Source organism: Coregonus lavaretus (assembly GCF_964263955.1).
Source record: "Coregonus lavaretus genome assembly, chromosome: 23".
Lineage (NCBI taxonomy): Eukaryota > Metazoa > Chordata > Actinopteri > Salmoniformes > Salmonidae > Coregonus > Coregonus lavaretus.
The window spans coordinates 43463622-43478410 of NC_140010.1; the positions used below are offsets into that span (position 1 = coordinate 43463622).

The window sequence follows — 14789 nt, forward strand, 5'->3', positions numbered from 1 at the left end:
AAGGTTCTAACAATGAACTTAGCCTTAAGATGCTTTTGGGAAACCGGGCCCTGGTCAGTTCTTTCAGATCAGTGCAATGAAATGAAGAGGTGAGGAGAGGTCCGATTGTTCAGACAATTGCAAAAAGAGCCATAGTCATACCTTTGTCAACATGCTGGGGTGGTTGGTTGCCGTGCAGTATGCAGGACTTGGCGTCGATCTGGTTGAGAAGGGCAGGACAGAGGTAGCTGAAGTCACTGAGAGACAGGGCCCCTTTGGCCATCCCATGGGACGACAGGATACTGGAGGCATTCATACACTAAAATATACAACGATGATACAGATTATGAAACAAAAATTGCGTGCGTGTGATCAAATAAATAAGTACAGTATGACCATTTGATGATTTGTTTTGACAAAGATAGGAGAGAGAGAGAACCCAATCAGAAAAAAGGTTATGAATATGGGACATTTAAATAACTGGAAGACTAAATTGAGTACATTAGACACCTAAATATGGGACAAACATTTGTATAGGACAATGACAAATGTTGGACTAGTATGTCAAACACCCCGAATGCCACATTGCTGCCCAAATCATACCTCTGCTTTCTCCTGTATGTGATCTTGACTCTGGTTGTGGAGGCTGTCCTGACCATGGCTGTGGTCATCATGACTGTGTTCATGATCATGGTTGTGATCATTATGGTCATTATCGTGGTCATGGTCATCTAAGTGCTGGTCATCCGAGCCCTCCTGCCTGACCATGATTGGCTGGGTTTGGTTCTCAGTGACCAGAGAGTTGCTGTCCTGTCTGACAGTGGTCAGATTAGCAGTGTGGGCTAAGTCAGAGTCCGCTTCCCGCCGACTGCGCACTGCCTCGGACTTCACTAGGACATTGGTGGTGTACGCAGTGGTGGTGCTAATCTCCTGCGATGCGGTTTTCTTCACATAGAGGTTATGGTGGGCATCCAAATTCTCCACTTTCTTCCCCGGGGTGGGGTCCTCTACTTTGGGCACCTTGGGGGTCTGGGGAACCTTCTTGGGCTCAATGGGTGGGGGGTGGGAGTGCTTTTGACGGTGTGTGCCATTATGGTCGTCCTCGTGTTGGTGGTTACGGTGGTGGTTGTGGTGTCCACGCCGATACCCCTCTGCTCCATCCTCGTCGGGTTGTTCATGGTGTTGCACCATGACTTTCCGTATTCGGTCGAGTCCCACGTTTTCCAATAGGCGCTTCAGGCCTGCCAGCGAAATGGTGCCATTCTCCCCGTACCTGTACATTTTCAAATAATTTTTATTTAGGCGTAATGCATCTGATTCTCATCACCTTTGTACACAGGTTCACACATTCAGAATGTGAATAAAAAATTAAGGGCCTTTCAAACCTTTTGCTGGGGGAAAAAATGTATGTGCTCACTAACTGTAAGTCGCTCTGGATAAGAGCGTCTGCTAAATGACTAAAATATAAATGTAAATGTTATACCCTATTGAACATGCTCAAGGTGTGCATATAGACTAGAAAAATATGTTTTGAGCAAAAGTGTTTTTTTTAGACAACTGCAAACTTCAAAGAGTAGGGCATTCAAGGAGTCGGTCTGATGGAAATCCGTAATGTCATTGACCTTCCCCTTGCTTAAAAAGGAACAATAGAGGAGCAATAGAGAACCAAAAAAGGGAAAATTGTATATTTGATGTCATAACTTGTCATAACTTATCTGGACCACCTATTGAGATGTGCCTTTTGTTAAGTAAATCAGGTGTTTACATGAGGTGAAAAGGAGACTGGAGTTCCACCTTAAGGATTTACCTGTCAAACAGAGCTTCCAGGTGCTGCCGCTGGGTCTGTTCTGCCATCTGGGTGTCGATAGTGGACAGATACTCACTGCCACTTTTACCAGTCTCCCCAGTGACACGAGTGCACTCTGGACCAGTGTCCCCAGTAGAGCAGGGCCAACACATAGCAAGACCCAGCATTGCCAGGGCTGCTGCTAGCCACCTCCTGTTCCTCCTCATTGCCATTCCCTCTACATGGAAAAGTGAATCAAATAGAACAACATGGTCATAGGTCAGTTGATTGCTCAAAATAGTTTTGCAAATGCAAGCAGTTTCGGTAGTTCTGCTGATCCAAACTATGCAGGTTCAAATATTTCCTTTTCAGCAGGGTTCATAGAGAAACTATGGTGGATGCATAACCAGGCTTGCCGGCCATCTCAATACAGCTTGATTTGGCAGTGTTCGGTTCGGCTTGGCTTAGTAGTGTGAAAAGGATATGATACAGAAGACTATTGAGACTTTGTATTCAAAAGCCCACACAAGAAATCTTAGTCTTTGTGCATACCATATCAATGTCAACACACAGTAGTGTGTGTGTGTGTTTAAGTGAATGCGTGAGTGTCAATGTCAATGGTGTGTGTAGGCACCTGAGCTGAGCCATAGGGCAAACTGAGCATTTACCACTCCACTATCAGATTAGGGGTGGGGGCAATTTATGTTTTTTGTCCCCCCACTTTTATCTGAAATCCCCATCACCCACTGATTAACTTGTCATTTTTGCAGATAAAAATATTTTGAGCCAATACTGACAATATTTATCTTTAGAAATTAGCATGGCATTTACTTAGCCAATTAATATAATGCAGCTTTGGATTTTACCCCCCCCCATCTCAAAAGCAAATGGTTTCGACCGTTTGGAAATGTATGTAGCTCTCCGACCAATGCAACAATAAGCAGTTCACAAAGATGATTGCTGTCCTTTATGAAATTACCCCAAAAATGACAAATACAAAAGGACTGTTCAAAGCAAAACTACCAAAACGATTTCTTATGGTGAACCTGAACAATCTAAATCAAATCTATAGGATTGAAAACCCAATCAGCAGTTGGATGTGTTGTGTCCACTCCGTTAGGCTATACCACTCCAGTAAAACAATTTTCTACAGCTCATTTGGTAAAAATGATCCAGCAAATTACATTGGTTGACACAACTAATAAAGCCTATGATTCGACATTGTGAAAGCCGTTTTACAAGCATCTGAATGCTGAAGGTGCCGCGCAGATGTACGAAAAATCCAGTGTTCCCCTCTAATCAGGGACTGATTTAGACGTGGGACACCAGGTGTGTGCAATTAATTATCAGATAGCACAGAAAACCAGCAGGCTCTGGATCTCGTAGGGTAAGAGTTGAATATCCCACACTATACTCTGACCAAGTTTGCATGCGCACCAATATCCCGTTATTATTCGGAATACTCAAGTATTCTGTTTTTGAGTTGACGCATATAAACATCATATCCTGTTTACAATAACCCCACAAAGCTTGTATCCCGGTTATGAAAAACCCGGATAAAATGCCTGGGATATGCTGAAATTAGACGGGATACTGTGGCATGTAAACATCTTATCCCGTTTACTGTTGTTTTTCGCGGTCTGGGCAGGCTCAGTTTCGCATATCATGGGTGTTGTGTGATGATGTTTTCATCTGATCGTCAAACAAATCCCTTCAAAAAAGTAGGCTTCAGCAGTTCGATCCACCATAATTCATTTTGCTGATACTCCATAGTGGACCGTATAGCCTAGTGTCTCCTTTCACCCATAATTTAGACAAGTTTCTGACATTTGGTAGGCCATTAGTTTGTCAACTATAGATAGATAGATGTAGCTTCTCTTCTGTCATAACTTGTTGCCCCAGAATAATAAATAAAGCAGTGCTCACCAGAATAATGTCTCAGGGTGTTTTCACATATAGTCCTCTTTAAAAAGAACTCCAGGGAAAAAAAAAAAATCACAATACTTGTCTTTATATTCACACTGCCCTTGCCTTTGAATGAGGATTCAACTCTTTTGCCAATTCACTTCAACTATTTTGTGGACCGAATCCTCTTTGCATTCACATCGCTATGTTTAGAAAGGAACCAAGATCTTTTCCCAACACGCACTCTGGCTTTTTACAAAGTGCAGGACAAGCATTCAATCAGAATGTGTTATCGGACAGCTAGATATAACTACTTACATTTAGGAAGCAAATAGATTTAATTTAGTTAAAATCTGAGACATAATTGTAATCAGAAGATACTATTAACATGTACATTTGATTGGTAACAGAATAAATAGCAATAGAATAAATGCCAAATAAATAATGCTGTAATAAAAATTACACCCAAGGTAGGCTACTGCCCCTTTAAGAGCTAGAATAGATTTCGTACCATATGTTGTGATTTTCACCAAATATATTTGTCTTCTCACACTATTCAAACCCCACAATCAATAAACAGCTTGTGAAGCTCTCTTAGCCTATAGATCACATATTACAAACAATCTGAACTAAAAACTACACACATTTGGGAATTTCTGTGCGTCCTTGACAATCGCTAATCAAGATCCAAAAACAGCATACATTTTCTTCCATGAACCAGCACATCATCATCATCATCATCTCTCTTTTGTGGCACTAATGTGAGGGTTTATGGCAGGGGAAACGGTGTTGCAGTAGTCTAGTGCGTGGTGCGGGAATAATGACAAGCGAACCTGGGGAGCTTTGCATTCACATCGTCCTAAAAAGGGAATGGTCTCTGTTCGGTTCGGGGGCTCTTTTGAGGGTTCTGAGCTCCTTTGGCGTGTTCACACTGCACAAAAAGTTAGGTGAAAGGGACCAAATGTGAAAACACCCTTAAATTGACAGAATTAGTCATCTATGCTGTACAAAAATAAACGCACCATGCAAGAATGTCAAGGACTTTACTGAGTTACAGTTCATATGAGGAAATCAGTCAATTGAAATAAATTCATTAGGCCCTAATCTATGGATTTCACATGACTGGGAATACAGATATGCATCTGTTGGTCATACCTTAAAAGAAATGGATCTCGTCACGGTATTTCGTTGTCCGTAGCTTATGCCTGCCCATACCATAACCAGACCGTCACCATAGGGCACTCGCCCACAGGACGCCATACATGTGGTCTGTGGTTGTGAGGCCGGTTGGACGTACTGCCAAATTCTATAAAACGACATTTGAGGAGGCTTATGGTGAAGAAATGAACATTAAATTATCTGGCAACAACTCTGGTGGACATTCCTGCAATCAGCATGCCAATTGCAGGCTCCCTCAAAACTTCAGACATCTGTGGCATTGTGTTGTGTGAGAAAACCGCACATTTTAGAGTGGCCTTTTATTGTCCCCAGCACAAGGTGCACCTGTGTAATGACCATGATGTTTAATCAGCTTCTTGATATGCCACACCTGTCAGGTGAATGGATTATCTTGGGAAAGGAGAAATGCTCACAAACAGGGATGTAAACATCTGTGCACAAAATTTGAGAGAAATAAGCTTTTTGTGTGAATGGAACATTTCTGGGATCTTATTTTCAGCTCATGAAACATGGGACCAACACTTTACATGTTGCGTTTATATTTTTGTTATGTGTAGATAACACCGGTAAAGTTGTCGTTTTCGTTTAGGGACCGGGGAGAAAACGCAACTCCAAAACACTGGAAAGATTGGTCCTGTGCAAAATGGTCTCAGTTTGACCGGTTTTAAGTAGATGAAAAGCTGAGAAAATGATGAAGACTTCAATTCGTCATCTGTACATATTTAATGTGGTTAAAATCCTGTCCGCTTGCATTACAGTGTCAAAGATAACACATTACAGGCGCGTTGGCATTTTCTCAAGAGATGCTGAAATAAATTATATTTTTCCACTCCTGTTCGAGACAAAATTAACATTAGTTGTATGATTTTACTGCAAGAAATGCATAATTCTGCAGGAGTTAATATTATATTGTGCTACATGTGAGAGGTTCTAGGCCTACAGTCAGTGTCCATATTTCAGTTACTATTCAATTTAACCCATATGAATTTTAAATTAGGAATATTCTATTTATTCATGGCTACAGGGATACTCGTGAGCGGGATATCAAAGATTAATGTAAACATCCTATCCCGAATAAGACCTTAAGCGGGATATATGAGCTACTATCCAGAATGTAAACATGGTCATTGTGTGTTTGGGACTTTTACCATTCAAGACCATTAGAGACCATTACATTGAAACTATTAAAACTGCAGTTGCCTAATGGTTTGCTTGTTCACCGGGAATGGTCTAACTAATCCAGACCTTTATTGAAAGGAATAAACCACACACACAGAGGCCGTTTCCTGGACACAGATTACAGTGCCTTCGGAAAGTATTCAGACCCCTTGACTTTTTGTTACGTTACTGCCTTATTCTAAAATTGATTAAATAAAAAAGTATCTACATACAATACCCCATTATGACAAAGCGAAAACTGGGTTTTAGAAATGTTTGTCAATGTATTAAAAATAAAACAGAAATACCTTATCTATACCAGGTGGTGTCAGAGGAAGGCCCTCAAAATTGTCAAAGACTGCAGCCACCTTAGTCATAGATTGTTCTCTCTGCTACCGCACGGCAAGCGGTACCGGAGTGCCAAGTCTAGGTCCAAAAGACTTCTCAACAGCTTCTACCCCCAAGCAATAAGACTCCTGAACAGCTAATCATGGCTACCCGGACTATTTGCACTGCCCCCCCACCCCATCCTTTTTACGCTGCTGCTACTCTGTTAATTATTTATGCATAGTCACTTTAACTCTACCCACATGTACATATTCCTTCAACTACCTCAACTAGCCGGTGCCCCCGCACATTGACTCTGCACCGATACCCCCCTGTATATATAGCCTCCCTACTGTTATTTTATTTTACTTCTGCTCTTTTTTTCCTCAACACTTTTGTTGTTGTTTTATTTTACTTTTCTATAAAAAAATAAATGCACTGTTGGTTAAGGGCTGTAAGTAAGCATTTCACTGTAATGTCTGCACCTGTTGTATTCGGCGCATGTGGCCAATACAATTAGATTTGATTATTCAGACCCTTTGCTATGAGACTTGAAATTGATCTCAGGTGCATCCTGTTTCCATTGATCATCCTTGAGATTTTTCTACAACTTGATTGGAGCCCACCTGTGGTAAATTCAATTGATTGGACATGATTTGGAAAGGCACACACCTGTCAATATAAAGGTCCCCTCAGTTGACAGTGCATGTCAGAGCAAAAACCAAGCCATGAGGTAGAAGGAATTGTCCGTTGAGCTCCGAGAAAGGATTGTGTCGAGGCACATATCTGGGGAAGGGTACAAAAACAATTCTGCAGCATTGAAGGTGCCCAAGAACACAGTGGCTGCCATCATTCTTAAATGGAAGAAGTTTGGAACCACCAACACTCTTCCTAGAGCTGGCCGCCCGGCTAAACTGAACAATCGGGGGAGAAGGGCCTTGGTCAGGGAGGTGACCAAGAACCCGATGGTCAGTCTGACAGCGCTCTAGAGTTCCTCTGAGCCGATGGGAGAAGCTTCCAGAAGGACAACCATCTCAGCAGCATTCCACCAATCAGGCCTTTATGGTAGAGTGGCCAGATGGAAGCCACTCCTCAGCAAAAGGCACGTGACAGCCCGCTTGGAGTTTGCCAAAAGGCAAACCTAAAGACTATCAGACCATGAGAAACAAGATTCTCTGGTCTGAAGAAACCAAGATTGAACTCTTTGGCCTGAATGCCAAGCGTCACATCTGGATGAAACCTGGCACCATCCCTACGGTGAAGCATGGTGGTGGCAGCATCATGCTGTGGGGATGCTTTTCAGTTGCAGGGACTCTGAGATTAGTCAGGATCAAGGCAAAGATTAACAGAGCAAAGTACAGAGAGATCCTTGATGAAGAGCGCTCTGGAGCAGGTTAGGACCTCAGACTGGGGTGAAGGTTCACCTTCCAACAGGACAACGCAGGAGTGGCTTCGGGACAAGTCTATGAATGTCCTTGAATGGTCGACAACCCCAAGGTGAATCAGGTGAGCTAGTTCAGACTTAGCTAGCTACAACAAGCCATTAACAAAGATGATGATTTCATCTGTGCCATTAGCTAGCTGGCTAAATTATGCATTGCCATTTCAAAACAATAGGAAAACAAGGCAACAGTAAACATGTTGTCCCCCAGAAATTATGCAACCCCTTTATACTTCTACTGGTCAATTTTTAAGCTAGGACTCCGGTTCACAGGCAAGTGGCGGGGGCGCTCCAGTACAGTAGGTGGCGGTAATGAACATAACGTTGGATGCCAACCAACAATAAACCCCACAGAAGAAGGGGCGGAGGCGAAAATGGTAGCTAGCTAGGACACCGATAGACATTGTCCTTCTCCCCGCCTGTCGGCCACCGCTTTCCTGCAGGTCTGTTAACGACAGCAAGGTCAGGTGTTCGGCAGGCTGGAGCGAAGGAAAACGTGTGCTAGCTAGCTAGGACTCCGGTACACAGCAGGCGGGATAGCTAGCTAGGACACCTGTAGGCAGTGTCCTTTACCCCGCCTGTCGGGCATTGCTTTCCCGCAGTTCTGTTAACGGCAAGTGTTTGGCAGGTGTTAGCGAAGGACACTGTGTGCTGGGACAGCAGGCGGGAGCGACACCGATAACTAGCAAGCTAGGACACCGGTAGACAATGTCCTTCGTCCCCGCTTGGGGAGACGTTCATGTAATAAACAATGGGATGCTGGATGGGGGGCGTTCCTGCAGATGCAGGAATGAAAACATGCAAGAACGCCCCGAATTGCGGATCCACATTCACATACTATTGGATCTCTATGACAATATGGTCCTTGCTATTCAGGATCCTTGGTACGTCCCTATACGTCCCTATACCATCCAGGTTTACATTTAATATAGTTTAGGTAGGGGTTTAGGGTAGGGACGTCACAAAGAAATCGGATTGCACCAACCATGACAAGACGCATCATTCACCCGTTTGGTCAAAATTGGGCCAGTGGGGTCTGAGATTAGCTAGCTACGTACATACGAACCGCGACAGATCCATACTACTAGTTTGAGGGGGACAATGAGTCGTGACCACGACAAGTCACCTATCACAACAGCCAACATGCAAGTACCCAGAATTAGCTAGATATTTCTTTATCGTTTATCAAGAGATGCAGCATTTCGAAGGAAGATCATATGGTGGTTGCTCGCGGGCCTTGCCACGGCCTAGTCAGGGTGTAAATGATAGGCAATCGTGAGCAAATGAAAAACAATCAAATGGTCTTTTGTAACGACCACATTCATCTCGGAGACGAAATACACCGAGTTTACTATCAAAAGAGAGCGCCATGAGATGAATTTATGCACTCTGCACTAGCAACAACTACGGTGCCGTGTGCAGAAAACGTCAAGCAGCATAGACCGGAAACTAAACAAAAACGCAAGGCGGGCGGCATGCTCCGCCGCTTGATACATGTGTTAAAATCTTGCTAAACATAGCACAAGGTATCTCCTACCTGACAACCGTAGAGCTTGTAGGATACGTTTTCTTCCAACCCTTCGTTCGAGTGAAGCGTGTGGTACTGAATAGTGCTGACGAGAGTATTTATCTCGGGAAAGAGGCTATAAGGAGACGCCTGGTGGCCAAAATGTGCAATAGGGTTTCTTATTTTTCGGTGGGGTTTATCGGCGGTTGGCATCCAACGTTATGGTGCATTACCGCCACCTATTGTACTGGAGTGTGGGCCAGAGACAGGGAGAAACTAAATCCTGCTCTTAAAAAAAGATAACAAAATATTTGAGACTGTATCTAATGACGTTCTGCTCAATACACTCTTTAAACTAAGTAAATCTTATCTGTGTACCCATCTGTTTAATCCTGCCATGGGTTTGTAGCACCTCATAAAGCAGGTCTTGTCTGCTACGTGTGCTAAAGGACTGGAGACTCATTGACACTGCACATGAATCAGAGCAAATAACTACTCTGTCTTGTTTGACTTCCTCCACCCACTGCAAGGCCAACAGTATGGCCATCAGCTCCTTCGTATATACAGCCAGATGATCTGTAATAAGTTTCCTGACTTCCACCCCACATTCCTGTCCTTGGATTTTTTGAGCCATCTGTGTAAATGGCCACAAAATCCTGATACATAGTATCCAGACATCTCTTAGACAAATCAGATGGATAAACACCCTATCTTTCTGTAGTCGCTCCAACACTTCTAGATCAATTACTGGAGGCGGGAGTAGCCATTGTGGATTTACAGGAATAGCTACCTTTGGACTAATCTCCCTTCCATACAGTCCCATTTCCTTCACCTGGGTATTACCCACCCACCCAAAGCTATTGTTCTGTCTTCGCTCATGTTCCCAACATGCCTGTAAAATCCCATGTGCAGGATGAGACACCCCATGTCCTTGTAGGTTGACCCAATAATTCATTGCCAGCTGCTGTCTCCTAATCTGCAATGGCATATCCCTCATCTCCACCTGTAGTGCAGCCACTGGAGACCGAAATGCCCCACTACATATTCTGAGTCCTTGCCCCTGTATGACATCTAGCCTTTCCAATGATGTCCGGGCTGCCGAACCATATGCTATACTGCCTGATAACCAGGTGGTGAATCGCATCTCTGCATGTCTGGCAGACATATCAATGTGGATGTTGGATCACCACCTCAAGCTGAACCATGGCAAGACGGAGCTGCTCTTCTTCCCGGGGAAGGACTGCCCGCTCCATGATCTCGCCATCACAGTTGACAACTCCATTGTGTCCTCCTCCCAGAGTGCAAAGAACCTTGGCGTGACCCTGGACAACACCCTGTCGTTCTCCGCTAACATCAAAGCGGTGACCCGATCCTGCAGGTTCATGCTCTACAACATTTGCAGAATACGACCCTACCTTACACAGGAAGCGACACAGGTCCTAATCCAGGCACTTGTCATCTCCCGTCTGGATTACTGCAACTCGCTGTTGGCTGGGCTCCCTGCCTGTGCCATTAAACCCCTACAACTTATCCAGAACGCTGCAGCCCGTCTGGTGTTCAACCTTCCCAAGTTCTCTCATGTCACCCCGCTCCTCCGTACACTCCACTGGCTTCCAGTTGAAGCTCACATCTACTACAAAACCATGGTGCTTGCCTACGGAGCTGTGAGGGGAACGGCACCTCCTTACCTTCAGGCTCTGATCAGACCCTACACCCAAACGAGGGCACTACGTTCATCCACCTCTGGCCTGCTAGCCCCCCTACCTCTACAGAAGCACAGTTCCCGCTCAGCCCAGTCAAAGCTATTCGCTGCTCTGGCACCCCAATGGTGGAACAAGCTCCCCCACGACGCCAGGACAGCGGAGTCACTGACCACCTTCCTGAGACACTTGAAACCCTACCTCTTTAAGGAATACCTGGAATAATATAACAGTAATCCCACCCCCCCATTAAAAATAAAAAATGATGGTTGTCCCACTGGCTATCCTAAATTGAATGCACCAATTTGTAAGTCGCTCTGGATAAGAGCGTCTGCTAAATGACAGCGCATCACATTTAGCACCTTCTTACACTTCTGCCCAGGTCAGTCTAGTGTCAAAGTATACACCAAGGAACATGAAGGCCCCCACCCTCTCCAAGTTTCTCCCATATAACCTCAAGCATACCTCATCTCCCACCTTCCTCCTGGTAAAGAACACTGAGTTTTCTCTACAGAAAACCTGAATCCTCACATTAATGCCCACCGCTCTACCTCATCAATTGCTTCCTGTACCTTCCTGACTATGTATGGCACATTTCTTCCCCTCTTCCATAAGGCCCCATCATCTGCAAATAACGACCTCCCAATATCCGGCTGTACCTGAGAGTAAACATCATTGATCATGATTGAGAACAACAGAGGACTAATCACGCTCCCTGTGGTTTACCGTTATCCACCAGGTAGCTGCCTGATAGAGACTTCCCCACCCTCACCTGGATAGACCTTCCAAACAGGAAATCCTTTATCCAGTTGTACGTTCTTCCTCCTACCCCCATAATATCAAGCTTGATTAACAACCCCTCATTCCACATCATATCATACGCCTTCTCCACATCAAAAAAAGACAGCTACAACAGTATCCTTGTTCACCTGAGCCTTCTAAGCAGAGCACTGGGTCCATAGTTCCCCTACCCTTCCTGAACCCACTCTGATGTGGCGATACTAGCCCCTGCTCTCCAGGAAGTAAGTTAGCCTCTCCATAATCATTCGTTCAATAATCTTACATACATGTGATGTTAAATCTATTGGCCGATAGCGTGTTGGCCTCGTTGGGTCCTTCCCTGGCTTCCGGATAGGTACCACAACTGCTTGGTAGTTTCCCCTCCTCCCACACTCTGTTGTACAACACCAATACCTTATCCAGTGTCTCATCACTAAGATGGGCCAACATAACATAGCACACCTCATCTTTCCCAGGTGAAGTTAACCCAGCCTTACCTATTGCCCTTTTCATCTCTGCCATGGTAAATGGTGCATTCAATGAATAATTTACATCCTCCCTCCTATCCAGCACTCCAGGATGCTCCTCTCTCATTCTCTCTCTCCCCCTCTGACAAATTTGCCGAGCTATGCACTTGGACAAACACTTTGGCCATCATCTCATCTGTTACTGCCACATCCTTTTCACTCGTCAACACTGAATAATCCCACTCCCATCTGACCCCACTCATCCTCTTAATCATCCCCCACACTTCTCCCACAGGTGTCGCCCTTCCAGTGGTGTCACAGAACCGACACCAACATGACCTCTTTGCCTGACGGATAGTTCTCACCAGGGCCTGCTTATACTGAATCAGATGTTGGAAGTTATGCGTCCTTTTCAGTACTCTAAATGCCCTGTTCCTACTCCTCACCATTGCCCCACACTCCTCCGTCCACAATGGGACTGCTTTCCTCCTCCTCCTCCTCCCTGAACTCTTAGGTATTGCCTCAGTAGCTGCCCCCACTAACGCTGTTCTCACCCAGTTATTCATACTATCCACATCCCCTCTCATATCCACCCGAGCCATCACCTGCTCTCTCAGCTCCTGAAACTGATCCCACTTTGCCCTTCCAAACACCCACCTGCCTACTCCATCCACTAACACCTCCTCCTCCCTCCGGCCTACTGTACATACTATGGGGTAATGATCACTCCCTACTCCCACTCACAGATTCCTGCCATCGCACTAGATACCAGAGTGAGGTCCAAGTCAGACTCTTTCCCTGTGGCTACATCAATCCTGGTCCCTCGGCCATCATTCAGGCACACCAGATCTTTCATTTCTATCAGATGTTCCATCACTTGGCAATTTCCATCCATCCAGTAATACATGACTCCACCCTCGGCTTATTGAGGTGATCTTGAACCTCTTCCCATGTCAACCCTGTCATACTCAGATGTCTCCCAGCAGCTTTCACTATTAGCTGAATCCTCTCTGTTTTAGACTCTACTTTAGCAGTGCTATTGATAGCTCCTGCTATGAACGTCACCAGCTTTCTCTTATCTATGTATACCATATCGCCGGCCACCTGCCCTATAATCCCCGGTCTAGATGCTCCTACCCATCTCTCCCTTGAACCTGTATCTCCCTGGACCTGGACCACCCTCACTGCCTTCTCTCCCCTCTCACTTGTTGCACCTCCATTGCCTGCTTCATAGCCTCACACCCACTATATGCCACACTATGAGCACCCCCACAGCTGCAGCACTTTGGTTGTACATCATCTCCACACTTCCCATACTCATGCTCTCCTCCACACCTGGCACACCTCTTTTTCTCTTTACAGGCTGTTGCCACATGCCCAAACCTCTGGCAGTTATAACATCTTAATGGTTTCGGTACGTAAGCCCTCACATAATAACTAATATATCCTATGGTTACTTTATTTGGCAGTACCCGGTCCTTGAAGTGTAAAATAATGGACGGGCTATCTACCCTAACTCCACCTCCTCTCAAATTGTCCCTTACCTCTTTAGTGCTAACACTCACAGGCACTCCTGTTATCACCCCTTTAATCCACTGCTTCCCTGCTTGATCAATCCAGCTGCTCGACACCACCTTACACTTCCCTATTTGCTTCACTCCGAGAGCTTTTTCCCTCTGCGCCATGTCCTTACAGAACACCAACAATCTCACATCTCTTAACACTTTTGCATTGACAACTTCCCCAATCAACTCTTTTACCACAGCTGTCAACCTTATTGGACTCACCGCCCCAACTCCCCCTTCCTCCCTAAACTTCAGAATCACTTTATGCTCCTCCTCACCTCCATGCTCCCCTCGCGTCTTATCTTGCCCTTCCTCGGAACTTTCTACCTCCGAACTGCCACTAGCGTTGGAAACTATGTTGCTCTCCTCAAACTTCATTTTCTGCCTCCTGTCTGCCTCCATAGACCTCTCGCTCCCCTTCAAACAGCTGTGCTGAACCGCCGCCACAATTAGTAAAGTTTGTTTGTTTGTTTATCAACGATTGATCGCTAGCCACATCTTTCAGCTTCTCCCCGAGCTCAGGGTCACATCGCTCCTGCCCTTCTCAGTTTGATGATAGGCATTGCCATCAAATATGGGACTGCCACCTACTGCCTCCGTGCAATAGGATGCAACTTCTGCTTTCCCTTCTTCTCCTTCATGGCGGTGTGCATACCAGTATTAGGTGCATTACCGCCACCTACCGGGCTGGAGTGTGGTGAGACTGGAGGTGTTCTAGATTCTGCACTCTCGTCTACATGACTGGAGGAAGGAAATTATTGCTAAATGGATTACAGTGTGTTCTGGGCGGGTTTTGAGTAGATTGGAGAGGGTGAAGCTTATTCCCAGGGATGTGATCATTCTTCTGAGCGTTTGCCTTTGATGTTCATAAATTTGACAGTGAAGGAGGATGTGATCTGTAGTTTCTGCTCTTGGACCGTTAGGACATGAACCTGTGTGCAACTGCAGCCCGCAATTCTGGGCGTTCCTGCATGTGGGCATTCCTGCATCTTGCT

At 45.2% G+C, this 14789-nt stretch overlaps 1 protein-coding gene across 3 annotated transcripts in view; it reads right to left on the bottom strand.

The window, feature by feature from the left end:
* Positions 1-14112, bottom strand: part of slc39a6 (solute carrier family 39 member 6) — a 30035-nt gene extending 15923 nt beyond the window's left edge. Inside the window, exons 1-4 of one of the 3 annotated variants that reach the window (XM_084139732.1) lie at positions 14073-14112; positions 1787-2003; positions 583-1252; positions 142-298 (exon numbers count right to left, since the gene is read on the bottom strand). In XM_084139732.1, coding sequence (XP_083995858.1) covers positions 142-298; positions 583-1252; positions 1787-1998 — 1039 coding nt within the window. In that variant the 5' untranslated portion in view covers positions 1999-2003; positions 14073-14112. Of the gene's footprint in view, positions 1-141; positions 299-582; positions 1253-1786; positions 2004-4825; positions 4903-9312; positions 9435-14072 lie in introns of those variants that run through there. The other 2 variants (XM_084139733.1, XM_084139731.1) reach the window with 2 other exon arrangements.
* Positions 14113-14789: the final 677 nt, after the last annotated feature.